Source organism: Sciurus vulgaris (assembly GCF_902686455.1).
Source record: "Sciurus vulgaris genome assembly, chromosome: 16".
NCBI lineage: Eukaryota > Metazoa > Chordata > Mammalia > Rodentia > Sciuridae > Sciurus > Sciurus vulgaris.
In genome coordinates, this window is record NC_136477.1 from 32181603 (window position 1) to 32208909 (window position 27307).

Below are 27307 nucleotides of genomic sequence, written 5' to 3' on the forward strand. Positions count from 1 at the left end.
CAACTGCTCTTATTTGGAGTTTTAAAACCATTGTCTCCTTCTGGAAGTGGGGCACAGCCATTCAAATATACTTAACCAACGAAGTTCTAATAGAGAGTTATTTTGGGGCTGCTTTAGTTATTCTGTGCCTACTGCACTAATTGTAGGATGAAGAGTGTGGTGACTGGAGAGATGACTCATAAAACGGAGCTTTTCAAATCTCACGCGGACCACCTCGCAAAATATCAAGACCTTTAAAGCAAGCTCTGTCAACATTTTTTTTTTTTGGTCACTCAGGTGCTCGGAGGCTGGGAGAATCTGCTCCTGATGTGAGTCTGGTTTGAGAAACTTGTCGCCACTTGAGAATGCCGAAATCCGGGACCACAGGAACACTCCAACTCCGGGCTGCAAGCAACAGCAGGGCGGCCCATTTCTATCTTGGCACAGGTATAGGCTGGGAACCCGGACCGAGCCTGAATGGAGGATGGGCTCTTAATGACTTCGCAGGAATTCCACGCTAGTTGCGGGGTTTATGGACCCGACTAAAGGTGGAAAGGAGCGCTGCTCACTTGACACACCCAACTCGCCTTTCAGCGCGAGATGCGCTTCTGCACGGTGAAATCAGCGGAATCCGGGCTGCGGCAGATACCGGTTCGGCGGAACACGCACGCGCAGCCCCTCGGTACCCGCCAGCCCGCGGCGCACGCGCAGTTCATTCTAACTCTTGGTCAGTCGCGGCGCGGCCCGGGCCCCGCCCCCGCAGGCCCCGCCCCGCTCCCGTGCCTGAACGCCCCATATCCGGGTTCCCGCCGCTGCCGCCTCGCTCATTCAGCCTGACCGGGAGTGGTGTGGTTTCCGACCAAGATGGCGGCGGTGGGGCGAGTCGGCTCGTTCGGTTCCTCTCCACCGGGATTAGCCTCGGCTTATACCGGCGGCCCTTTGGCCAACGAGCTCGCGTCGGGCAACGGCAGCGCTGCAGCAGGCGACGACGAGGACGGGCAGAACCTTTGGTAACGATTCCACCCCTCCCCGGGTCCCCGCTGGCTCTCCCGGCCTGGCGGACGCCTCGGGGTCCCGTGCCCGCCAGAGCTCGGCGTCTGGCCCGCCTGGCTCTCGGAGGAGCGCGCCGAGGCCCGACCGTCCCTCCCGTGGTGCGGCTCGGGCCCCTGGTCCCCGGCCTCAACCTGCGCTTTGCTTCCCGTTAGGTCCTGCATCCTTAGCGAGGTCTCCACCCGCTCGCGCTCCAAGCTCCCGGCCGGGAAGAACGTGCTGCTGCTGGGTAAGCGTCCCCTGCCTCGCTGCACCCCTCCCGGCCCCCTATCCCGGCCGGGGTCCGGGTGCGCGGACCCGCTCGCTCACTCTCTTTGTGCGGACAGCACTGATCGGCCGCGCCCCGCCTCCCGACCTGTCTCTGACAGCTGGGGAGAAGGGGAACCCAGTCCTCAGCCCCGGACCCGCGGGGATCCGCCCTCCCTCAGGTCCCTCCTCCTCCTCCCCGGGATGTGGGGGTGGTGGCCCTGTCAGCCTCCCCTGGGAGGAACAGAATGGATAGCCCATAGGAGGGATTCTTGTGGCCTGGGGTTTACCCAGTGTACAGAGACAGTTTTTCTTTCTTAAAAAAATAGGTAACAGGAGGCTGTTGGTGAAAGCTCCAGTGCAAATGGCATGCCGTTAATATTTAATAGGTGACTCTTTGTATAATTGACAGAGAAGCTAGAACTAAGACTGGTAGTCGTGATAAATGTTCTTATTTGATTCAGCGTTCCCCGGTACAATGTGCTTATGTTGCAGTTGTCTTTTTAACCTTCAATTAATAATTCTGAAATTAGTAAAGGGCAGTAGAACACCTTTCCAGTTTAGTACCTTCCGCCAAACGGATGTATTAAGGAGAAATGGCCCGATGTCTCAATTTTCCTGATCTATATCCCATTGGTTCTCTGAAGTTATGTATTTTTATCTTTATTGAGTGGGGGTGGAGGTAGAGGACTGAGGGAGAACAATTCTCAGGTTCACATTTTTGCAGGTTCAGCTCCTGCTTCGTTTCTAGGAGAGATTTCTTTTATATTTTTAAAATACAAGATATTGAAGTTTGGCTTATAAGATGATGGTTAAATTTTAAAACTTTGGTATTGGTGTCTCAAGACTTTGTTATGTACATCTAAAAACAGGAAAGGAAACGAAGAAATGCTATTTGACAGGGTTCACATTTTATTGAATTATTAGGTAGAAAGAAACTTTTTCATGAACACTACAATCTAGAATACATAATGTTTTATGTTCTTAAAGCTATGTGGAATTAGTTGAAAAATTAGCTTTTTACCTTTGTTTTTAATGTGATTGAAAGTACATAGGTTACATTAGCCTGGATTGAGTAAAGGCCCTATCACACAGGCCGTTTGCTCTTAAGCAAGTTGCTTCATATCTATAGACCTCAGTTTTTTCTTCTTTAAAATGAATGTTGTGGAAATAATGCCTGTCTTCTGGGATTGTGGGGAGGATTAAATGAGATAATATTTGTAAAGTGAATATAGCACAATGCCAATGTAACGGACTTATTTTAACTGAACTAGAAAACATTTGTCAGGACTCTTCTAAAAACTGAATTAGTGCCTACATAAGTGATATCCATAGGGCAGAGATAGGATCCAACAGTTAAAAAAAAATTGAGAAAATGTTTTAAGTTTACCAATTTAAACAAATTACTAATTACTATACTAAAAGACTTAAGACCAGATGACCTCACTGAAATAATTTTAATTAAGTTAAATAAGACTTATTTTCAAATATTGCCATTGTAAAGATTCCAGAATTTTCTTTCCATTCTATAAATTCCCTCCAGTTATTCTTGTACATTAGATATTACATGGGTGACTGGTATGGTTCTATTTTTGGTGAAATAAAAGTAGCAGTTTTGGTGGTGTCCTTAATTTGCACTGAGGTGGCTCATGTGCTTTTTTTCTTTTCCCCCCTAATACCTCTTTGACACTGAGTCAATACATAAGACCTAGTGTACCTAGAGGGCCTATACTCCTCCATACTTAGAACAGATTAAATTTCCTTTTTATGAACTGAATAGTTCAGAAAGCCCCATCTGGTATCAAGTTATATGAGCTGGAAATTTAATATTTCTTTCAGGACTACTGGGAATTTCATAAAGTCCTTTCAGCTTTGGTAGACACTAATAACTATTTACATAACTAGCATTAATTTTCTAGAGTACCTCTAAAGATTTCTTAAAGAAATTTTACAGTTTCTTTATGGCAGTGTTCAGGGTGTTGTGGTAGAGAAAAGAAATATGCGAGTAGAGATTGTGGTTCTCTTTGTTATGGGTTTGAGGATGTTAGGCAGGGAGATGCTTGACCCTAATACGTCTTTCGTGAATGATCATATTCTCTGAAGACCCTTAATTAAAAAATTAAACCTGAGACCATAATAAGACTTTGTATTTCCAGAAGCAGCCCAACATAGGAAAGAAGATTTAGGCCTATGTGCTACCCCCACCTCACACAGACACATAAGCATAAAAGTTGAATTTATCCTTAGATTGCTAAATGACCTTCCTTCCCAATGAGAGAATGGAGTTAGGACTAGAAATGTGTATATGTACATCAGCTATTCTCAAAGCATTTCATACGAATCTCATTTTACCCTCTTGCTCCTACCCAATTTGGGAGGTGAATGTAAGCACCAATTTTATTGATGAGATGATAAATTAATGACCTTGTAAGTGGGTTCTCCAAGGTCATACTGCTGTAAAGATAGTGTTTTGTGACTCTGGCATGACTTTTCAGCTTGATAGAAGTCCCTGCAGGGAGAGAGTGCAAGATACAAAACTCTTCCTACTCTATTGTTATCTTTGACCAAAACTACTGGTAATTATTATAATGGAAAAGCCAAATATTTATTGGACCAAATATTTTATTTTTTTGCGGTGCTGGGGATTGATCTCAGGGCCTGTTGAATGCTAGGCAAGAAATCTATCAGTGAGCTATATCCCCAGCCCCTAAAGTTTGTTTTCAATATTAAAGGTAGGACTTCTTGTGCATGTGTTTTAAATAGTTATCTCATTATAAATTACCCATTTAAGAACTATTTTTTTCCTCTTTGTTTTACATTTAATCAATTTTACTATAATTGATTATATTTTTCTAATTACCTTTAAGTGCAGCTTCTCTATATCTTGATTACTTTCCTGTGTTTTAGTAAGAAAACTTCCTAGGAAAAGAATAGTAATACCAAACATGGAGCACTTAAATGTACTAGACATGTAAGGATTGTTTACATACTGTATCACCATGAAGATCAGGAAATAGACATAAATCCCTTAAGTAACTTGCTAGAGGGTAACATTGTCAGAAAGGCAAAAGTCAGGATTCGAAATTGTGCATTCTGGATCCAAAGCCAGTACCCCTAATCTGGTAAATTGAGATTTGTATGAAAATGCTAATCTGTGTGCTAAACTGGATCCTTAAAGGAAAAGAGCTTTCTTTGTGGGAAAAGCAAGAGGGTGCTCACTGGTAAAGGAATTTTATCTGCTATTCCTGAGTGTATCTGTTTTAGAACAAAAATATCTCACTGATTTAGATTAATTGAAACCATTGCCAACTAAAATATATATGTAACCATGGTTCCCAATATAGTGCCTGGATTTATAGATAGGAGATTGGTATCACCTTCTGAATTGCAGGCAGTGTGAATTACCAAAAGCTACCTGGCCATTTGGCAAGTAATTTAAGTCTCATTTTTCTCATCTGCAAATTTAAAACTATTACGATTTAGGAATCTCCAAAGCCTTAGTATGATCTGACATTCTTTTTCTTAATTATAAATCTTGTGTTTATTTTTAAAGAAATGTTGTAAAGCATGTTACAATTGGGTTTAAATCAGTAAAAGTATTCCTTTGCAGATTGGACTGTTCAGTTTTTCCCAGGGAAGAAGTTTAAAGCCTGTATTGTTTGTTCCCTGAAGGCATTAATGTCCAGGGTACTACTGTGTAGCCAAAAATATAATCTCAAAATGTAATCTCAAAATGTTGAGTATCATTAAGGATTATATTTGAAAGTCTTTTTTTTTTTTTTTTTTTAACATAACTCGGGAAGAAAACTAGCCTATATTATTGCTTGAATTACTACAAGTAGGAAACCTCAGGGTATACACAGTGGAACTAGAGAGCTGTTCAGAAGTAACTATGGAGGGAGTGCGTGGTTTAATATGTGTGGCTGATTTTAAAAATGATAGAGTGTTCAGTCTGAAACTGTTAATCTTGTGCAGAACTGGAATTAAAGATCACCAAAGGGCTGGGGTTGTGGTTCAGTGGTAGAGCACTTGCCTAGCTAGCATGTGTGAGGCACTGGGTTTGATTCTCAACAACACAAATAAATAAAATAAAGGTCCATCTATGATTTAAAAAATACTTTTAAAAAACCCCACCATTTCAGTGACTTGTGGGCAACATGGATTTTTATTAGTTCAGGTATGTTAATGCTATTTTCTAGCATGATTGGTTATGGGAATATGTAAGGATTAGAGTATCTCATATGTAATACTGAATTGGTGATTTTCAAAGAATTAACAAAAAATTGCTATGTATTTATCATGTGTTACTGCCACTAAAATAGCAAACATGAAGTGAGAGTCAGGTGGCATATGTCATAAGGGTTAGGGTCAGCACACTTTTCTGTACAGGACCAGATAATAGTATTGGCTCTGTAAGTCATATGGTCTGTTGCAACAACTCAGTTCTATTCTGGTAGTCCCTAAACAGCCACAGACAATATGCAAATGAACTGAGCATTCATTTCAATGTTTCAATAAAACTTTACAGAAACGAGCAGCAGGCTAGTTTGGGTTTGTGACCTAAAGTCTATGAATCCTTGCTTTAGGTTATTATGGTCATCAATTTTATCAATAAGCAAAGATGCCAGTTAATAGAAGTTCCTGGTTATTGAGATATATTGGTTGGTACATATTAGGTGCTCAGTGAATATGTGTTGGATAAAAGATGAACGGGTTTTACTTAAGAAGTCATTGTTGAGAAGCCGTTCCGGTGGTGAAGGGTTTTGTCGCTTTCGGAAGTTTCTTCAAGCAACCACTATGTCAACCAACACAGATGTTTCTCTTTCTTCGTATGATGAAGATCAGGGATCTAAACTTATCCGAAAAGCTAAAGAGGCACCATTTGTACCTGTTGGAATGGCAGGTTTTGCAGCAATTGTTGCGTATGGATTATACAAATTAAAGAACAGGGGAAATACTAAAATGTCCATTCACCTGATTCACATGCGTGTGGCAGCCCAAGGCTTTGTTGTAGGAGCAATGACTTTGGGTATGGGCTATTCCATGTATAAGGAATTCTGAGCAAAACCTAAACCTTAGAAGAAGAGATGCTTTCTTGGTCTTGTTGGAAGTGCTTGTTTTTGTTATGTCTAGGTTATATGTTTATGTCAAAAAATAAATAACTTGAGTGGGTTCAGGCTGTAACACAGTATTTTGAATAATGGCTTCTTTCCTTGCAGGCTTGATTTGCCTGGTGATCAAATTATTAATGACAAATTCACTGACTAGGTCATTGAGGGAAGTCAAGTTAACACAAAAGAAACATGTCACCTACATACATTGGATAGCGTTACAACATCCACCTTAAACACTTACGACAGAAATTACTTCTGAGAAGAGAGCAGGCCAGTTCTGAAGTACTCCCAGTTTACTACAGAATATCACAGACATGCTTTGGATTTTGGGTAGGAATCCTATTTAACCCAGTTAATTCAATTTTTTTCTGCCTGCCTTGTGAACTGGTTTAAGAACTTCAGTTTTTTAGTGTTGGTTGACTCTTAAAGAACTACTTCACAAAAGTGCATGAACTATAACTTATAAATCTTCCCACAACTGAGAGAGAGAGAGAGAGAGAGAGAGAGAAAGAGAGAGAGAGAGAGAGAGAGAGAGAGAGAGAGAGAGAGAGTGTGTGTGTGTTTAAACCATACCTGGAAAGCTTACAACAGAACTGCATAGAAATAGTATTTATTTCAGAATCACACTTGTAAACATGAGAACAACTTAATTATGGATTCCACTTTAGCTCTTTTTAATTGCAGAATTATATTTTTTGCTGTTGTTATATTAGAATAATTTTTAAATGTCATCTTGAAATAGAAATGTATTTTAAGTGCTAATACAAAGGTAAATGAAGAGCACTTTTTAAATGTGTGCAGTGTTTATTTTCTCTGTAAGACTTATAAATTAAACAAATTACTTAAAATGGAAGTGATTGCTGGTTTTGAACAAGCTGGTCTGGTCAGGCATTATGCACAAACTTTGGTAAACTACAGAATGCTTTAGTACACTTGTAAAATTCACTTGTCTAACGTGACTTACATTCCATGGTGATGACATGGTTATATGTATTGTTATTAAAATAGTGAACATATCAAATGTCTTATATCTGTTTGGAAAAATAAATCATTCCTCAGACTAGCCAAAAAATTAGTTCGAAGAAAAAAAATAAAAATTTTGTGCCTTTTGTAGGAACTACCATTAAAGAATACCTATGAAGTAGAAAAAAAAAAAAAAAAAAAAAAGTCATTGTTATTCTAGGTAGAGATACAGTTGAATATAGGTTTAAGAATTGAGAGAAGTTCATAAAATATTTCCCCCAGTGCTATTGTCAAAAACAGAAAATAGCCCAGGCACAGTGGCACACTCCTGTAATTCCAGCCTCTTGGGAGGCTGAGGCAGAATGATCATGAATTCAAAGCCAGCCTCAGCAACTTAGTGAGGCCCTAAGCAATTCAGTGAGACCCTGTCTCAAAGTAAAAAGCAAAAAAGGGCTGGGATGTGGCTCAGTGGTTAAGTACTTGTGGGTTCAATTCTTGGTACCAAAAATAATAATAATATTAATAATAAAATAAAAAGAGAGAGAAAAACAGAAAACAGTTGGAAGAATCACCCATGAAGATTGGTAGAATGGTTATTCAGCTGATGTGGAGTCCATATGAGATAAAATATCAGCAAAAGCACTTCAAATATGCAAAAACAGAAAAGAACCTTGAATTAGGAAAAAAGTCCAAAATTCAACATGGGACCCCATCACTAATGAGTGAATGAACATGGGCTAATCTATTTACTTTATTTGTAAAATCAGGGCAGTGACCGTTAGACTTCACAAATTACCTCTATGTTCATTTGTTCATCAAACATTCATTAGACGTGTGCTATGCATAGCATTTTCCTGAGTCATCTGTGGAAAATAGGGTTAAGACTTGGTCCCTGCTCTCCAGAACCTATAAACTGTGGGGAAAAAATTCAAAGTAGTGAAAACCAAATATGTCACTATGAATGGAAAAGGTGATATATATCTGAGCACAATTTTTTGTTAAGCAGGGTGGGAAGGAAAACACTTTGGGTCAAGGGAACGTGTGAAAAGGAACTAATACATGCTGCAAATAACCTAAAGGTTCAGGTGTGGTGGAAGAACCCAGAGGCTCAAGATCCTGGAGTTTGGCCCTTCCTGTCTCTGGAAGCTGTGGGATTGTGGGCATTTCACAACCTCTTGACCTGTGAACTGAGATTATTTCATACTTCTTTGGATTAAAGGAACCAAAAGACATTAAATCTAACACATTGTCTCTCAAAGTTGGAAGTCATTATTTAAATTACAATCATAATGCATGTTTCTTGTCAGAGAAAGAAGATAAAAATTGAAAATAATGCATGATTCTCCCACCTTCTGATAATCAGTATTTTTTCTGTGTATATTTGTTTTCTTAAAAATACTCATACCTTATATATTATTTTGTGATTTTTTTTTTTACACTTCTTTTACTATGGTTCGCTTCATGAAATGGGTTGTTTTTTTTTAATAATATTTTTAGTTGTAGATGGATATAATGCCTTTATTTATTTATGTAGTGCTGGGAATCAAACCCAGTGCTTCACGTGTGCTAGGCAAGTGCTCTAACACTGAGCCACAACACAGCCCCTTGTTTTTGTTTTAACTTTGAAAATTATACATGCTCAAAGAAGACAACTTACAAACAATAATAACAATAACAACACCACACATACACAGTTTCAAATTACAAAGTTGTTCTGCCATTCCTGGAGATAATCACTGTTACTTCTGATGCAAGTCTTCCCCAAACTGTACTCAGTGAACAAGTGGCATAGGGTCCTTTGACCCCAGTTCACTCTCCTTGTCACCTCTGTCACATTCTACAGGGCTTTCCAAAAAGTCAGGTATGGTCAGAATGTTGTAATTTGGCACAGTCTCTCACAGCTCTTACCTTTCCCTGCTAGAACTTTGACCCTGGCATCCCCTTCCTGCTGTGTACACCCTTGGGCAGTCCTGCCCACTGACTGCCAGGGTTGAACTAGTAGGGGATGATGTGGGTTATGAGAAGTTCTGGTTTCTCCCTTGGGTGCTCACTCTACCCTGCATCAGAACTTGGAGAGGGCCAGCTTTCACGAATGAGGACATTTAGCCTGTGGAGAGGCCCAGTGGTGAGGAATTGAGTCTCTGCTGAGGCCTCCTGTCAACAAACACAGGATAGCTTCGAAGTCCAGAAATATGGTTTTCTTTTCATGTTAATAGGTATGGAGTTATCCCTTTTTAAAACAATTTTTTGAAAACTTTGTTTATTTTTTTATGTGGTGCTGAGGATAGAACCCAGTGCTTCATACATGCTTGGCAAGCACTCTACCACTGAGCCACCTTCCCAGCCCTGCATTTATTCCTTTTATTGACTTAGTAGTATGTTTGGTTATACTGTAATTATAGTTGATTAATAGATCATTATTGTTAGATCTTATTTTCCATTTTCCCAGTATTATCTTTGGGATCACTTGCTAAAAGTAGAATTGCTAGGTCAAAAGTACTTATTTTTTAAATCTTTATATATTTATATATATTGCCAAACAGTCCTCTAGGAAGGTTGTACCATTTTACACTTCTACCATCAGTATGTGGGTATTTGTTTAGCATAATTGCCAACAATATTATTTTGATCTTTCTTGTATATACCATATTTGTTGTTAAGGAACCATTGCTTTAAGTAGGACTTTGATCTTCGGAAGCATAAGAACTATTAATAACCATTGAGTTTTTATTGACCTTAGTAAATGTTTATTGAATTAAACTAAATGATTTTTAATTCATATCTAGCAGGAGTAAGAGAAATGATTAAGGATAAATTCTATTTTTTAAGGTAATATGGATTGCCGAATGATGAAATCCAAAGGTAGGCTTTGGCCAGCTTTAGGATGGGAGCTATCAGGTATTGTGCCTGTTACTAGTGTTGGGTGTTCTGTTAGGTAATTTATTATGTAGTATGTTTACTGTTTTACCAAAGAGGGTTTTAAGCCCCAGCTTAGCTAGGCTTCAAAACTAGGGTGTCTTTCTATTATATAGGTACTCCTTGGCATTTTATAAGGGTGTAGTCTTGTTTTTTTTTTAATTTATTTGTTTATTTATTTTTTTATTTTGTGGTGCTGGGGATTGAACTCAGGGCCTTGTGCATACAAGGAAAGCACTCTACCAACTGAGCTATATCCCCAGCCCCCATGGGTGTAGTGTTGAATAGGCATGCATAAAAGTTAACTTATAAACACCAGGTCCTGCAGCTGTAAATAGCCTCTGCTTTTATTCACTGAGGTGAGGGAGAAAATGTCCTCTGTGAGACAGGAAGCAGACCAAAATCTCCCACCCCTCTGGGTCCTCCTAATAACCTAGGGAAGGCCATGTCAGAAGACCTGAACCCAAAGTAGGTCAGTGAAGTTCATGGTTCTTGTCACCACAGTTTTTCAGTAAAATAGGTGATTTATTTTACATTACTCAAAACCAAATTAAGAAAAAAAATGTTAGCTTTACAATGTTACTCTCTCTTGGATATGACAAGTGAGACATATGATGAGTTGAAGTTTTTTCTCTACTGATTATCATGATGCTGGACCATAATGTGGCTTCTAACAATGGTGTGGAAATGCGAATCAAATCTCTGCAGAGAAAGCGGGTGTCTAGCACATGAGCATGGGCAACTCAGGAAGATGATGGTGCTTTAGCCTACACCAGGGGAGGAAACTCAGAAAGAAGAGACAGTGTACTGCTTATTGTCACCCTATTTATCTTGAGCTGGAGGAGAATGACTGGAAGTTGCTCCAGGAACGAGAAGGTGGCAATGTGGGTGCTCAGGAGCACTTGCTGGATTCAAATCCTGACCGTTTTAGGTAGTTGTTTAATCCTTCCGCTAGTACTGCTTCACCTTTTAGGGCCGTTGTGAGGATTATATATGCAGCATTGGTGAATCACTTCACACAGTGGCATCCTTTGGAGGTGTTCGGGTTAGCAGTTATCAATGGGCTGTGTGTACTTAAGTATTTTGTTTGACTACTCATTTTCACATGACTCATTTTTTCATGTTATCTTTTTAATGCACTGCTGGTATCTTACAAAGGAGTTTAATTTCTAGTAAATCTCTGATCAAGAAGCACTGAAGCAGCAAGTGACTCAAGAGACTATGACTGGAGGACTGAAACTCTGAGGTCAGCCTGGCAACTTAGACTTTGTCTCAAAATAAAATTAAAAGGGACAGGGTGTGGCTTAGTGGTAGAGTGCCCCTGGGCTCAAGCCCCAGTACTGGGGGAAAAAAAAAGTAGTAGCAATGAATGACAGTAGTCAAAGAACTTTAATTTCACCATAGAGATGATTTAATCCTACTCCCTCCATTTAGGAGTTGGAGAGCAAATGGAGTTACTTGACCTGCCTGTGTTCACACAGCTAATGATGGCAGTGTTGCAGTTTAGAAATCACATCTTCTAAATCTTCGCATTCTTGATCTGTTAATTATATTGTCATTACAAAATTTCTGGACTGTTGAGTTAGAGATCTATCAGGGAAGTGAAACAGTATCATGAGCATGGCTTTATATCTATACAGTTTGGGTAACTTTGTGTAAATTTTGAGATTTGTAATCAATTTGGTTTCAAATTCGAGCTGAAAATGAGAGTTGATGGCCATGTTTGCTTTGTGGTAAAACTGAACCTAAGTGCTTGAATCTTATACTTGACTTACAGAGAGCAACTTATTTTTACAGGGCAGAGACAAATAATTTGTAATGTAGGCTTATTTGCTGTGGAGAATTTGATTTTAGTCTGATTAATGAACCTGCCCTCCTTTGGTCCATCCATGGTCACACAGGGTTTGGACCATGGTCTGTGTTTGAATGGTCAGCAAGCGAAGAATGACTTTTTGTTTTTCTAATTTTAAAGCAGTATGGGAAGAAAGTATATGACAGAGAACTGATGTGGCCTGTTAAACTTAAAATATTTAGTGTCTAGTTCTCTACGCAAAAAAATTTTTGCATGTGAACATGAAATTAGCTATATTATAATATTAATTTAGTGAAATGTTTTGGTTTGCTTTTAAACCACCTTTAAAATAGGTTCTTCAAGGAAAGAGAAGGAGGAAGTGCTAGGGAGTAATATTAGCCAAATTATATTGTGTGTGTGTGTGTGTGTGTGTGTGTGTGTGTGTGTGTGTGTGTGTATGAATGTGTAACAACAAATCCTACCATCGTGTACAACTATAATGCCCCAATAAACAATAAAAATATGCCTTCCAACAGAAAATCTGGTATATAAAGTGAAAATTTAGGCAAACTATTTAGAGAATAATTTTAGCATCATCACCTAAAATGTTCTGTACTCTATAGGAAGACTTTCATGATGGGCTGTTTAAACAGGAACTCTTTGCTTCTATAAGTGTGTTTATAGATCACTAACTGTTTGGCTGGCAGACTTTAAAGCTGATACGTCTGCTTCACTGCCAGCTGCAGACCAAGGAACTAAAGATAGGTTAATTCTTTAAGCATTGTTTGAAGTTACATAGGCCCCATTGCTGTACTTGCCTCTTTAAAAAGTATATTACTTGTGTAGAATAAAATACATATGCAGTTATTTCTACTTCATTTTATTCTTCAAACTGATAGATTCTATAAAATATTCTCCAAAAATATATTGTAATTTAGGGACTTATGTTTCTTGAGAAGTTTGTCCTTAAAAATAATGTTTAATAACCCAGTCCGTAAATGGGCAAAGGAACTGAAAACTTCACAGAAGAAATACATTCAAATGTTCAACATCTCTAGCATCTAGAGAAATGCAAATTAAAACTTCACTAAGATTCCATCTCACTCCAGTCAGAATGGCAGTTATAAAGAATACAAGTAACAGTAAATGTTGGTGAGGATGTGGGAAGAAACGTACACTCATACATTGCTGATAGGACTGCAAATTGGTGCAACCACTATGGAAAGCAGTATGGAGATTCCTTAGATGATTTGGAATGGAATGACTATTTGACCTAGTAATCCCACTCCTTGGTCTATATTCCCAAAGGACTTAAAAACAGTATACTATAATGATACAGCCACATCCATGTTTATAGCAGCTCAACTCAAAAAAGCCAAGCTATGGAAACAATCTAGGGATCCTTCAGTGGATGAATGGATAAAGAAAATGTGGTGTATATATACATACACACATACATATGTACACAATGCAATATTACTCAGCCATAAAGAAGAATGAAATTATGGCATTTGCCTGTAAATGGATGGATCTGGAGATATCATGCTAAGTGAAATAAGCCACTCAAAAAAAAAAAAAAAAAAGCCACACACACAAAAAAGGGCCAAATGTTCTCTCAGATTTGTGGATGCTGACCCAGAACAAGGGAGGTTGGGGAGGGGAATAATAGAAATAGATTGTACTAGACAAAGTGTAATGAAGGGAAGGGAGGGTGTAAGGGAATAGGAAAGACAGTAGAATTAGTGATAACTTTCCTAGCCTTGTATTTGTATACATGACCAGAGTAACTCTACATCAACTATGACCACAAGAGTGGGAACCTAATAGAATAAGTTGTACTCCATATGTGTATATGTTGTCATATATAACTAAAAATTTTTTAAAAATTTAAATATGATTTTTTTTGGGGGGTGCTGGGAATCGAACCCAGGGCCTTGTGCTTACAAGTTAAGCACTCTACCAACTGAGCTATGTCCCCAGCCCCTTAAAAATGATTTTTAAGTGTCTTATCAGTTCTAAAGGATAGGCATCCTGAATTTTAACTTTTTTTTTTTTTAATGTTGCAATTACACAGTAGAATAAAGATAGAAGGTTCATGTTTGTTGTTCATGTTGTTTTGGAGGTTCTGGGGATTGAACCCAGGGTCTCAAGTGTGCTAGGCTAGTGCTGTACAGAGCTACACCCCCATCCCATAATGGCCTTTTTAATATCTTCAAACATAGTCCAGCTTGACTGTGGCAAAGTAGCTTCCAACCAGCAGCTCAGTTCAATGACTGAGAAGTTTTTTCCTACATTTAGTGAAGGAAGAATGTATTACGAGCTTATACTATTAATTGGTTTTATATGTACGGGTAATGAAGGATTTTAGTAGGTAGATTGTGGTAAAGGCCTAGATCAAGCAGTTAGGGATGAGGTATGTTACAAAAACGGAGATCATAGTTATGATTAAGGGATATGAATGTTGGTAAGGAATCTTCTATGCATGGGACACGATTTCTGTTTTTAATGAACAAGCAGGAAGTGCCTATTAGAAAATAAGACAGTTTCTATGTGACGCAGGAGGCTTAGACAGGAGAATTGCAAGTTCAAGGCCAGCCTCAGCCTGATGCATAGCAAGGCCCTATTCATCATAATAAGACTCTGTCTCAAAGTAAAGAATAAAAAGATCTGGGGATGTAACTCAGAGTTAGAGTCTGTGAGTTCAATCCCTAGTACCAAAAAGAGAGAGAGAGAGAGAGAGAGAGAGAGAGAGAGAGAGAGAGTATAGTAGGCCAGTCTCTTGTCTTTACTCTCCTTAAAAGCTTGGTCTTTATATCCTACTGTGGTTAAGAGAACCTGCCCAAAAAAATATTTGTTCAGTGAGGTGATAGACTTAATGGTCTGGAGGAAACAGATCCATGTGATATCCTCAGTGCACAAGCTGCTATTGAGATATGAAGGACGGTGCTTAACCAAACTTAGGAGTCAAAGAAAGCTTCCTAGATACCGGAAGGGTAAGCTTGGGTTCTCCCAAGTGAGGGGAAGGGAAGAATATTCTAAGGAGAAATGACAGCATATGTGGAGATTTAGAATTGGGAGCAAGTGATGCTTTTCTGCTGCACTGGAAGAAGTTATTGGAAGAAACCAGATGTCTAGAGCCTAGCATTGGGGATAGGAGGTTGGACGTGGTAGAGGTGGGCAGGAGAGGTAAAGGGGCCTTTATAAGAAGCGTTGACCTTTATGTTTTGTCTTTTACCTGCAAGAGCGCTGTTAAGACCCTGAAGGGTTTTTCTCACATGAAAATTCCAAATGCATAGAAAGTGGAAGGAATTTTATAATTCTCATGAGTTCCAACTTAGATTTTGCCATTAACATTTAACTACATTTGATTTATCAGAGGAGTCCTAAATGATCGATTTCAAAATAAGTTGCAAATACAGGACGTTTCCTTCTAAATACTTCTGCATATATATCATTAACCAGAATTCCTGAACAGTCTTGAGGGGGGGGAGGGGGAGGAGGAGGGCAAGGGGGAGGGGGAGAGGGTGAGGGAGAGGGAGAGGGAGAGGTGCAGGCATGATAAGATTGCTTTGGGAAGATCTCTTATCTGCAGGACTGGGAATGGAGTATAGTATACACTTAATGCTTACTTGTTTTTGTTTGGTTTGCTTCTGTTTTTGGTATTGGGAATTGAACCCCGGGCCTTACACATGCTAGCTAGGCAGGCACTCTCCCACTGAACTTACACCTGTAGCTCTCCCGTCTTCCCCTTTTTGAGACAGTCTTGCTAAGTTGCCCAGGCAGGCCTTGAATTTGAAATCCTGCTTCGGCTTTCTGAGTAGATGGGATTACAGGCGTGCATCACTGTGTCAGGTTAATACTTATTTTTGAGTGATATGTTTATAGTGTGAGAAGAGAACTGGGAGGGGGCTATGAGTTAATAAACTTTTTGCGTAAAGACAACAAAGAAGAACAAATAATAAATAATATGATTGAAAGCTGTATATAATGCTAGAACAAGACATCTTTGCAGAGACCTCAGGGAAAAAAAAACCCAAGATTTTGAAAAATCGTTTGTCTTCATTGGTCTTTTAGATCTTTCATGAAATGGTTCTATCTTAGGTATATACATTTGCCATCAAGACAGTCATGTCAGAGTGCATTTAGGTGTAAAGTGAAAACTGCAGAAAAATCATTATAATTGAGGGGTGAGACTTAAGAAAAGAAGAAATGGGCTTAAAATATGTGTAAAATATGAGTGTAGAATCTCCACACTGCTTTCCAGAGTGGCTGCACTAATTTGCAGCCCCACCAGCAATGTATGAGTGTACCTTTTTCCCCACATCCTCTCCAACACCTATTGTTGCTTGTATTCTTGATAATCGCCATTCTAATTGGGGTGAGATGGAATCTTAGTGTAGTTTTGATTTGCATTTCTCTTATTACTAAAGATGGTGAACATTTTTTCATATGTTTGTTGATTGCTTGTAGATCTTCTTCTCTGAAGTGTCTATTCATATCCTTAGCCCATTTGTTGATTGGGTTATTTGTATTCTTGGTGTAGAGTTTTTTGAGTTCTTTATATATTCTGGAAATTAGTGCTCTATCTGAGGTATGAGTGGCAAAGATATTCTCCCACTCTGTAGGCTTTCTCTTCGCATTGCTGATAGTTTCCTTTGCTGAGAGAAAGCTATTTAGTTTGAATCTATCCCAGTTGTTGATTCTTGCTTTTATTTCTCGTGCTATGGGAGTCCTGTTAAGGAAGTCTGATCCTAAGCCAACAAGGTGAAGATTTGGACCTACTTTTTCTTCTATAAGATGCAGGGTCTCTGGTCTGATTCCAAGGTCCTTGATCCATTGTGAGTTGGGTTTTGTGCAGGGGTTTAATTTCATTCTGTTGCATATGGATTTCCAGTTTTCCCAGCACCATTTGTTGAAGAGACTATCTTTTCTCCATTGCATATTTTTGGCCCCTTTGTCTAGTATGAGAAAATTGTATTTATTTGGGTTTGTGTCCATGTCCTCTATTCTGTACCATTGATCTATCTGTCTATTTTGGTGCCAATACCATGCCGTTTTTGTTACTATTGCTTTGTAGTATAGTTGAAGTTCTGGTATTGTGATACCCCCTGTTTCATTCTTCCTGCTAAGGATTGCTTTAGCTATTCTGGGTTTCTTATTCTTCCAGATGAATTTCATAATTGCTTGCTCTATTTCTGTAAGGTACATCATTGGGATTTTAACTGGAATTGCATTGAATCTGTATAGCACTTTTGATAGTATGGCCATTTTGACAATGTTAATTCTGCCTATTCAAGAACATGGGAGATCTTTCCATCTTCTAAGGTTTCCTCAATTTCTTTCTTCAGTGTTTTGAAGTTTTCATTGTAGAGATATTTTACCTCTTCGGTTAGATTGATTCCCAAGTATTTTTTTTTTTTTTTTTTTTGAGGCTATTGCAAATGGAGTTGTTTTCCTTATTTCCCTTTCAGCTGTTTCCTTGCTTGCGTATAAAAATGCTTTAGATTTATGGGTGTTGATTTTATAGCCTGCTATTTTGCCGAATTCATTGATGAGGTCTAGAAGTTTTCTGGAGGAGTTTTTGAATCCTCTAAATATAGAATCATGTCATCCGCAAATAGTGACAGCTTAAGTTCCTCTTTTCCTATTTGTATTCCTTTAATTTCTTTGGTCTGCATAATTGCTCTGGCTAGAGTTTCGAGGACAATGTTGAATAGAAGTGGTGAAAGAGGACATCCCTGCCTTGTTCCAGTTTTTAGGGGAAATGCTTTCAGTTTTTCTCCATTAAGAATGATGTTGGCCATGGGCTTAGCATAAATCGCCTTTACAATGTTCAGGTATGTTCCTACTATCCCTGTTTTTTCTAGTGTTTTGAGCATGAAGGGGTGTTGTATTTTGTCAAATGCTTTTTCTGCGTCAATTGAAGTAACCATATGATTCTTATCCTTAAGTCTATTGACATGATGGTTTACGTTTATTGATTTACGGATGTTAAACCATCCTTGCATTCCAGGGATGAACCCCACTTGATCGTGATGCACAATTTTCTTAATATGTTTTTGGATACGGTTTGCCAATATTTTGTTAAGGATCTTTGCATCTATATTCATCAAGGATATTGGTCTATAATTTTCTTTCCTTGATGTGTCTTTTCCTGGTTTGGGTATGAGGGTGATATTAGGTTCATAGAATGAGTTCGGTAGGGTACCCTCCTTTTCTATTTCCTGGAATACTTTGAGAAGTATTGGAATGAGTTCTTCTTTGAAGGTCTTGTAGAACTCAGCTGAGAATCCGTCTGGTCCTGGTCTTTTCTTGGATGGTAGATTTTTAATGGCTTCTTCTAGTTCATTGCTTGATATTGATCTGTTTAAATTGTGTATGTCCTCCTGGTTCAGTTTGGGAGGAGCATATGTCTCTAGAAATTTGTCAATGTCTTCAGTACTTTCTATTTTGTTGGAATACAGATTTTCAAAGTAGCTTCTCATTATGTTCTGTATCTCAGTGGTGTCTGTTGTGATATTTCCTTTTTCATCATGAATTTTAGTAATTTGAGTCTTCTCTCTCCTCTTTGTTAGTGTGGCTAAGGGTTTATCTATTTTGTTTACTTTCTCAAAGAACCAACTTTTTGTTTTGTCAATTTTTTGAATTGTTTCTTTTGTTTCAATTTCATTGATTTCATCTCTGATTTTAATGATTTCCTGTCTTCTACTACTTTTGCTGTTGTTCTGTTCTTCTTTTTCTAGGGCTTTGAGCTGTAATGTTAGGTCATTTAGTTGTTGACTTTTCGTTCTTTTCTGGAATGCGCTCCATGCAATGAATTTTCCTCTTAGTACTGCTTTCATAGTGTCCCAGAGATTTTGATATGTTGTATCGTCATTCTCATTGACCTCTAAGAATTTTTTTATCTCCTTCCTGATGTTTTCTGTTATCCATGTTTCATTTAATAGCATATTATTTAGTCTCCAGGTGTTGGAGTAATTTCTGTTTTTTATTTTGTTATGGATTTCTACTCTCAGTCCATTATGATCTGATAGAACACAAGGCAGTATTTCTATTTTTTTGCATTTTCTAAGGGCTGCTTTGTGCCATAGCACATAGTCTATTTTCGAGAAGGTTCCATGTGCTGCTGAGAAGAAAGTGAATCTGCTCGTTGATGGATGGAATATTCTATATATGTCTATTAAGTCTAGGTTATTGATTGTGTTATTGAGTTCTATGGTTTCTTTGGTTGGTTTTTGTTTGGAAGAGCTATCTAGTGATGACAGCGGTGCATTAAAGTCACCCAGAATTATTGTGTTGTGGTCTATGTGATTCCTGAAATTGAGAAGGATTTGTTTGATGTACAGGGATGCACCATTATTCAGGGCATAAATATTTACTATCGTTAGGTCTTCCTGATTTATGGTTCCCTTAAGCAGTATGAAATGTCCTTCTTTATCCCTTCTGACTAACTTTGGTTTGAAGTCCACTTTATCTGATATAAGGATGGAAACCCCCGCTTTTTTACTGAGTCCATGTGCATGGTAGGTTTTTTCCCATCCTTTCACCTTTAGTCTGTGGATGTCTTTTTCTATGAGATGAGCTTCTTGCAGGCAGCATATTGTTGGATCTTTCTTTTTAATCCATTCTGCCAGTCTATGTCTTTTGATTGATGAGTTTAGGCCATTAACATTCAGGGTTATTATTGAGAAATGATTTGTATTCCCAGTCATTTGGCTTATTTTTGGTTTTTAAGTTGGCTTGGTTTCTCCTTTGAGTGGTTTTTCTCTAAGGTAGTTCCTCCCTTTGCTGACCTACGTTGTTGTTTTTCATTTCCTCCTCATGGAATATTTTGAGAACATTCTGTAGTGCAGGCTTTCTATTTGTAAATTCTTTTAACTTTGTTTATCATGGAAGGATTTTATTTCATCTTCAAATCTGAAGGTTAGTTTTGCTGGGTATAGGATTCTTGGTTGGCAACCATGTTCTTTCAGAGCTTGAAATATGTTGGTCCAGGTCCTTCTAGCTTTTAGAGTCTGGGTTGAGAAGTCTGCTGCTATCCGTATTGGTCTCCCCCTATATGTAATCTGATGCTTTTCTCTTGCGGCCTTCAAAATCCTATCTTTATTTTGAATGTTAGGCATTTTCATTATAATGTGCCTTGGTGTGGATCTGTTGTGATTCTGTACATTTGGTGTTCTGTAAGCCTCTCGTATTTGATTTTCCATTTCATTCTTCAGGTTTGGGAAATTTTCTGATACTATTTCATTGAATAGGTTGTTCATTCCTTTGGTTTGTATCTCTGTGCCTTCCTCAATCCCAATAATTCTTAAATTTGGTCTTTTCATGATGTCCCATAGTTCTTGGAGATTCTGTTCATGATTTCTTACCATCTTCTCTGTTTGGGCAACTTTATTTTCAAGATTAAATATTTTATCTTCATTGTCTGAGGTTCTGTCTTCCAAGTAGTCTCTTCTTTTGGTGATGCTTTCCATTGAGTTTTTTATTTGGTTTATTGTCTCCTTCATTTCAAGGATTTCCTTTTTTTTTTTTTTTTTTTTGAGAATCTCTCTCTCTTTTTTGAAATGATCTTTTGCTTCCTGCAGGTGCTCTTTCAGCTTATTGGTATTATCATCCATTGCCTGCATTTGCTCTCTTATCTCCTCCTTTGCTTCGCGAATCATCTTAATCATGTATAATCTGAAGTCCTTTTCTGACATTTCTTCTCACATACTGTCATTGGATTCTATTACTATAGAATCTAGTTTTGTTTGGATCATTTTCTTCCCTTGTTTTTTCATGTTGTTCATGTATCTTCCCCTCTAGCGCTGCAGATCTGGGGTATTACAGATTTCCCCCATAGGCTTATAGTGGCCCTATAGGTTTCCAAAACCCTTTCTTTAAGGGGAGATCAATATTAGCAGTGCCCAATTCAGACACTATGCAATCCTAGACCAAATAGCCCCTATGAGGACAATAACAAAATTGTCATAATAACAAAATGAGTTCAAATATTATCTTCAGTAAAACAAACAGATGTGCAATAAGGTCTGCAGTTTCAAATGGAGGACAAAGAGGATGCAGAGGGATATAGAATATGGCTGTTAATGGGATAAGAAAAGAATATACAGAAGTTCTAGATAATAGAAAGGGTGAGAGTATAATCAAAAGAAATTGGAAGTTAGCATGCAAAAAAGGGAGAAAGAAACTGAGGGAACAGGTAAACAAAAGGAAAAGAGAGCAAGAAAAGTAAAGAAATAAAAACAAAAATTTTCAATAAGGAGAAAAAAGAAAATCTACAGTATAACAGTCATATAGTAATGAAACCTCCCAGTCTTTAGCAGTCTGATGCATGAGAGGTACCTGACAATGAGCTTCAAGCCTCCAGCAATCCCAGGATGGGATTTGCCCCACCTAAAGATTGGAGCTATGGCTTCCAGGATTATCCAAGATGGCTGCTCTGGCTTCGAAATGTGTTGGCAAATGGAGAGCTGCAGCTCAGGGTGTGGACGTGGTCGGCTGGAGGTCCTGGAGGTGGGGTGCGGTTGGTCTGGCATTGGTCCTGGAGGTCGGGTGTGTTTGGTGTGGTTGTGGGATCCTGGAGGCCGGGTGCAATCAGTCGGCCTGGGTTCCTGGTGATAGGGCGCAGTCAGTTGGTCTGGGGGTCCTGGCGGCAGGGAGCAGTCAGTCGATGTGAGGGCCCCAGAGGCAGGGAGTGATCGGTCAGACTGAGGGATCCTGGAGACGGGGCTCAGTCAGTTTGGCCAGGGGTCCTACGGGGCCTGGCTGTTGTCTCAAAATGGAGGCAGCCATGTGTAATCAGACCTGCAGGTACTGTCACAGTGAACTTCAAGGCAACAGCAGGCAGCTGGTGCTCCACTGGCAGTCGGCGATCAGTTTGCTGGGAGGTGAACCTCCTGCGTTGGGTGATGGATAGGTGAAAGGCAGGCGATGGACAGTCAAGAGGCAGGCAAATGGCCAGCAAAGTGCTTCTTTAAACGTTTTGAGAAAATATCTTTTTGCCAAGCACTGGTTAGGTAGTTAGAAAATTCTTGAGACTAGGGATTCAAGGGAATTGCACTCCCAAGGAAGTAGACTTGGCTTCTTTGGGGAGGCTTGAATTATTCCCATTGTACCAATCTTTGTGCTTATGGCCTTGGTCTCAATTTCCTCATCTGTAAGAAGATCAGATTTTGTGTGAGTCCCTGGTAACCCCAAATGCTGTGTTTATGAAGTCTTTATTCTCAATGTGATCACTTCTGATTTGTTACCAGAAATGAATCTTGAATCATAGGGTGGGGGGAAAAGTGTCAAACTAATGTTTAATGTATTACATTTTTTTGACCATATATTCTTTTCTTTTTCAATTTTATTTTTTAAAGTTTATTTTTAAAAGAATCTATAAGGTGCTGAATGCTAAGCATAACTGTCATCATTTAAAATTCCAGAAGAGAGAATATCAGTATAGTATTTTCAGATAGAATCAGGAGAATAGGAACATCCACCTATCACTTAGGTACACTGGCACACTTCCCAACAACTCAGTAGACTGAAGGAGGATCCCAAGTTCCAGGATAGCCTCAACGATGTAGCGAGACCCTGTCTCATAGTAAAAAGGGCTGGGGATGTAGCTCAGTGGTTGAATACTTGCCTAGCATGTGCAAGTGCCTGGATCTTCCCTAGTCTCCCCCCCCCCCCCAAAAAAAAAGAGTACTTTTCGAAGCTGTGATGTTTTATATTGTCTCCCCATCCACTGAAAAATGTCTTATGGAAGATGCTGTTTGTTACAGGATATAACAGGATTTGATGAGGAGTAGCAATCCTGGGAGAGAGAATCCTGGAGGTGATGGAGTTTGTATCTTTGATTCTGTAGCTACCCAGTTCCAGTTATCTTCTGTCAGATTACCTTTTTGGTTGAAGCTAGTTCCAGCTGGGTTTTTCACCTGGCACCAGAAAGCGTCTTTAAATAATCTGTATGTTAGGTAAAATGCTATCTTTTTTTTTATCTAGGTGAAGATGGAGCTGGAAAAACAAGCTTAATAAGAAAAATTCAGGGAATAGAGGAGTACAAGAAAGGAAGAGGATTGGAATATTTGTACTTAAATGTACATGATGAAGACAGGGATGGTGAGTGTCAACTTATGTTTCCTGTAGTCTGTTGTGAGGTGCATTGTTGCTCACCTTAGCCGTTGGCTTTTCTTAGCGTGTCATTTTTTACTAGGACTTCTGCAATGTCATGTAGGTCAGTTAGGTACTTATGTTTAGGCATACGTCATTGATATGGGACTGGGGTTCACAAAGTGATACTTTAAAGCATCTTAGGGTATTCTGGGGTTCATATAATGCTATTTTAAAGTATCTAGGGTTTTCTGATATACAGATGTTAACCTTCGGGCTATCCATGAAGAATTTCCCTTTCTCAGTTTATTTTCCCTCAGATAATGATTATTTTGCTGACTCCCTTTTCACTTTTCCCCATTTCCTAATAATAACATAATGTATTCTCCAGATTTTTTCATCTGGTCAACCATTTTTTTCTCTTATCAATCACTGGCCTTCTCATTTTTGTATATAATATCTTTAGTATGCATGACTTTATTTGCTCTTAGTAAAAATATTAGCAACAAAAATGTTGGGCTGTCAATGTGGTTCAATGGTAGAGCCCTTGCCTAGTGTGTGTGAGAACCCAAGTTCAATCCCCAGCACCTCGTATGTTTATAAATACATAAATAAAACATGTTATGCACTTTTTTTGGTTTTGGATTAAGATTTATGAAGTAAAGGTTGCTTTGGTGTTCTGGTGGGCCATTAAATCATTTTAGGCCTTTACTAAAAATTGGTAGATGTGACCTAAATATTTATTTGAACTTTATCAAAGTTAACTGATATCTCCTGTGTAGATGCCCTAAAATACTAAGTAGTATTGTTAGTTTGATGAAGAAGTGATTTAGTCCTGTTGCCTTGGTAACTTTCTTTTGTTTGTTACAGATCAAACAAGATGTAATGTATGGATCTTAGATGGAGACCTTTATCACAAAGGGCTCCTTAAATTTTCACTGGATGCCATTTCTCTGAAGGACACTCTAGTTATGTTTGTCGTTGATATGTCAAAGCCTTGGACTGCTTTGGATTCTTTACAGAAGTGGGCAAGTGTTGTTAGAGAACATGTTGACAAATTGAAAATTCCTCCTGAAGAGATGAAAGAAATGGAACAAAAGCGTGAGTAGTCTAGAAATACTAATATAGGTATCAAATACCAAATATTTCAATTAAAATTTTTTACTGTAAATGAGGTTTAATGAAGGAAACACAATTGACTACTGTTTTTGAAACAATTTGAGTGACATGCTAGGTTTTAATATAGTTTTAAATTGGAAACTTACATAATGGTAAAGTTCTGATTACAGGTGCCTTTTCTTCTTGCCAAAAGGTTGTGTGTATTCATTTTTAGAAGTAATTTTTCAGGGGGAGAAATAGGAATCTCTCTTCATCTGCTCATTTCCAGAAGTTTTTATTTATTTATTTATTTATTTATTTATTTATTTATTTATTTATTTTATGGTAATCTCATCAACTTTGTTAAAATGAAATGTGTGAAAAGATGTTAACAACATAAATATGAAGATGTTAAGCTGATTTAATTATTTACAAAGTGCATAATACATTTTGCACATGCTTTTGTGAATTAGAAGTTTTCATGGAGATTATGAAAACAAAAAAGAATAATTTCTAATAGGTTGTAAACCTGAGAGTTCTTTAATTGCCAGTGTTGTACTTTGCCTAAGGAAATATGTAGATGAAATGGTTTATTATTGTTAGCCTGGGTAACTTTTAGGGATAAATTGATAGCTTACTGAAATTTAAATGTAAAGAAAGAAAAACTTAAAAGAATGTTTGTCCTAAGTCATTGAAAAGGATGTCTAATGCTTTTAATCTGTACTTTTTTTTTTTTTTTTCTCTGTTGACCTTGGCCTGTGGAGTTGCCACCCCACCCTCACCCCCTGATCTGATTTATACTAGAGCAATGGTGCTAGCCTGTGGTCCCTGGACTAGCAGCATCAGTATCAGTATAGCTGGGAACCTGAAAGAATTCTCACCTCAGACTACTGAGTGAGAAACTCGAAGGTAGATCAGTAATCTGTGACTTAAGCTCTTTGGGTGATTCTGGTATGATAAAATTTGAGAGCGATTGTTAGATTTCAACTTCTGATCTTTATTAAAGGTAATAACCACAAGAACTGCTAATGGTACATAACATGCCCCTGTCTTCCTGGGGACTCATACTCAGCTGTTCAGGTTCCTTGTTCCTTGATCCTACGTAAATTCAGGAGTTTTCCTCCATAGGAGTCAAAGTTCATAATCCAAAAAAGAATCTAGCTCATAGCTGCTTAAAAAAAAAAATAACTTTTTCTCTAGTTATTAAAGTGATATAGTTAGGTGTATTAATATCCACAAAATATGCCTTAGTATATTTTTTTCTGATATTCTTTTTATTTCTAAGCTGAAGTTTTTGGTTTTCTTCTTGATTATCTCTTGCTTAGTTGTTATTTTCCTACAGCATTAAGTATTTGAAAACTTGACATTTTATGGGTCTGTGCAGTTATTTCCTCACATTCTGTTTTAATCCTGTGCAGAGAATAATTTGTTTCCAGATTTGTTGTTTTGCTTTTAAACATGAAAAACAGTGTTAAATGGAAATTCCTATGTTTGTGCCTTCCTGATTGTGTCCTTGAGAATTCCTAGAAAGGTAATCACTGAGTCATTGCATACATTTTTAAGGCTTTTGACATGTTCACTTCACTTTTTTTTTTTTAATTGACTTTGTTTTTTAAGTGATAGTTTTGACAGTCTTGCAAATGACTTCAAAAAGTTTTTCAGCATTGGTAATAGCTCATTAATTTTTATCAGGTTTAAAGAATGAACATGGCACAAGATTGAGTCTAAGTAAAAGGAAACCTGAATAAAAGACTTAGAAAATTAATATTAGAAAGTCATGTAGCATAGTGGGATTTTTATTTATTTTTATTGAAGTACGGGGGATTGAATCCAGGAGTGCTCTATTACTGAGCTACATCCCTAACCCTTGTCATTTTTTATTTTGAGACAGGGTCTCACTATTGCCCAGGCTGGACTTGAATTTGTGATCCTCTTGCCTTAGCCTCCTGAGTTGCTTGGATTACAGATGTGTACCACTATGCCCAGCTAAAACTGTGTTTTATTTTATTTTATTTAAAAAATTTTTTGTGGTACTGGGGATTGAACCCAGGGTCTTGTGCAGGCGAAGCAAGCACTCTACCAAATGAGCTATATCCCCAGCCCTAACACTGTTTTAAATTGTTTTTATTTTTCTTTTATTCTACAGTACCCTTCCTTTCAGAGAAGGTAAAGAGCCAAAGGTATAGTATAACTTGTCCAAAGTCTTTTGCACAGATTGAATCAGACCTACATATAGCTCTACTCTTTGGAGTTATCAGTGTAGTATTGTGGCTCAAAATTATTGCTGTGGTTCCAGTGCCTGTATACTCTTCTTTGAAATAGGTTTCTTTTTTTTTTTTTTTTTTTAATTTTTATTTTGGTACTGGGTATTAATTCCAGGGGCACTTCACCACTGAGCTACACCCTTAACCCTTTTCATTTTTTATTTTGAGACAGGGTTTTCTGAGTTGCCCAGGCTGGCTTTGAACTTGCAATCCTTCTGCCTCAGCCTCCCTGGTCACTAGGATTACAGGCATGCACCACCATGCCTGGCCTGGAATAGATTTCTTAAACACTTTTTTGTTTCTTCTCTTATATAAAATTAAGTATAAACTCTAGTAAACCATATATTTAAATTATGGCAGAAATAACTACTTGCTGAAAAAAAGCAATTTCTAAACTGTTTACTTTGATTTTTCAGTGATTAGAGACTTCCAAGAATATGTAGAGCCTGGAGAAGATTTCCCAGCTTCTCCTCAGAGAAGAAACACGGCATCGCAGGAAGACAAAGACGACAGTGTAGTTTTACCTCTGGGTGCAGATACACTTACACATAACTTGGGCATTCCAGTCCTAGTAGTTTGCACAAAGGTTAGTTTGCTTCTTACAGATTTTGCTATTGCTACTCACCAACAATGAACAACTACTTTGTTTTCCATGTTGTTTTGGAGTTGCGTTAGTGTTTGTAATAATTTTTTTTAATTACACAGAAATACTAGTTTTAAAATATTTGTTAGTGCTTAAATGTTACTTTGTGACTTCTTAAATTTTTTTATTTTGTTTTCTTCACAGT

General features: G+C 38.1%; 2 protein-coding genes and 1 long non-coding RNA gene across 3 annotated transcripts in view; 2 read left to right on the forward strand and 1 right to left on the reverse strand.

The window, feature by feature from the left end:
* Positions 1 to 217: 217 nt before the first annotated feature.
* Positions 218 to 5953, reverse strand: LOC306645876. The gene is made up of 2 exons (XR_013759754.1): positions 1339 to 5953; positions 218 to 452 (listed from the first exon to the last, which is right to left on the reverse strand). It is a non-coding gene; the product is annotated as an uncharacterized lncRNA (long non-coding RNA).
* Positions 766 to 27307, forward strand: part of DYNC1LI1 (dynein cytoplasmic 1 light intermediate chain 1) — a 39370-nt gene continuing 12828 nt past the window's right edge. Inside the window, exons 1-5 of the mRNA XM_079113991.1 lie at positions 766 to 989; positions 1185 to 1258; positions 23050 to 23166; positions 24028 to 24258; positions 26936 to 27105. Coding sequence (XP_078970117.1) covers positions 844 to 989; positions 1185 to 1258; positions 23050 to 23166; positions 24028 to 24258; positions 26936 to 27105 — 738 coding nt within the window. The 5' untranslated portion in view covers positions 766 to 843. The remainder of the gene's footprint in view (positions 990 to 1184; positions 1259 to 23049; positions 23167 to 24027; positions 24259 to 26935; positions 27106 to 27307) is intronic.
* LOC306645869 (HIG1 domain family member 1A, mitochondrial) lies at positions 6004 to 7417 on the forward strand. The gene has a single exon (XM_079114015.1). The coding sequence runs from the start codon at positions 6073 to 6075 to the stop codon at positions 6334 to 6336; it is 264 nt and encodes an 87-aa protein (XP_078970141.1). The 5' UTR covers positions 6004 to 6072; the 3' UTR covers positions 6337 to 7417.

What these genes read in the sequence shown, in the direction of transcription:
- LOC306645869 (XM_079114015.1), top strand. Translation starts at nt 6,073, where the DNA reads ATGTCAACCAACACAGATGTTTCTCTTTCTTCGTATGATGAAGATCAG.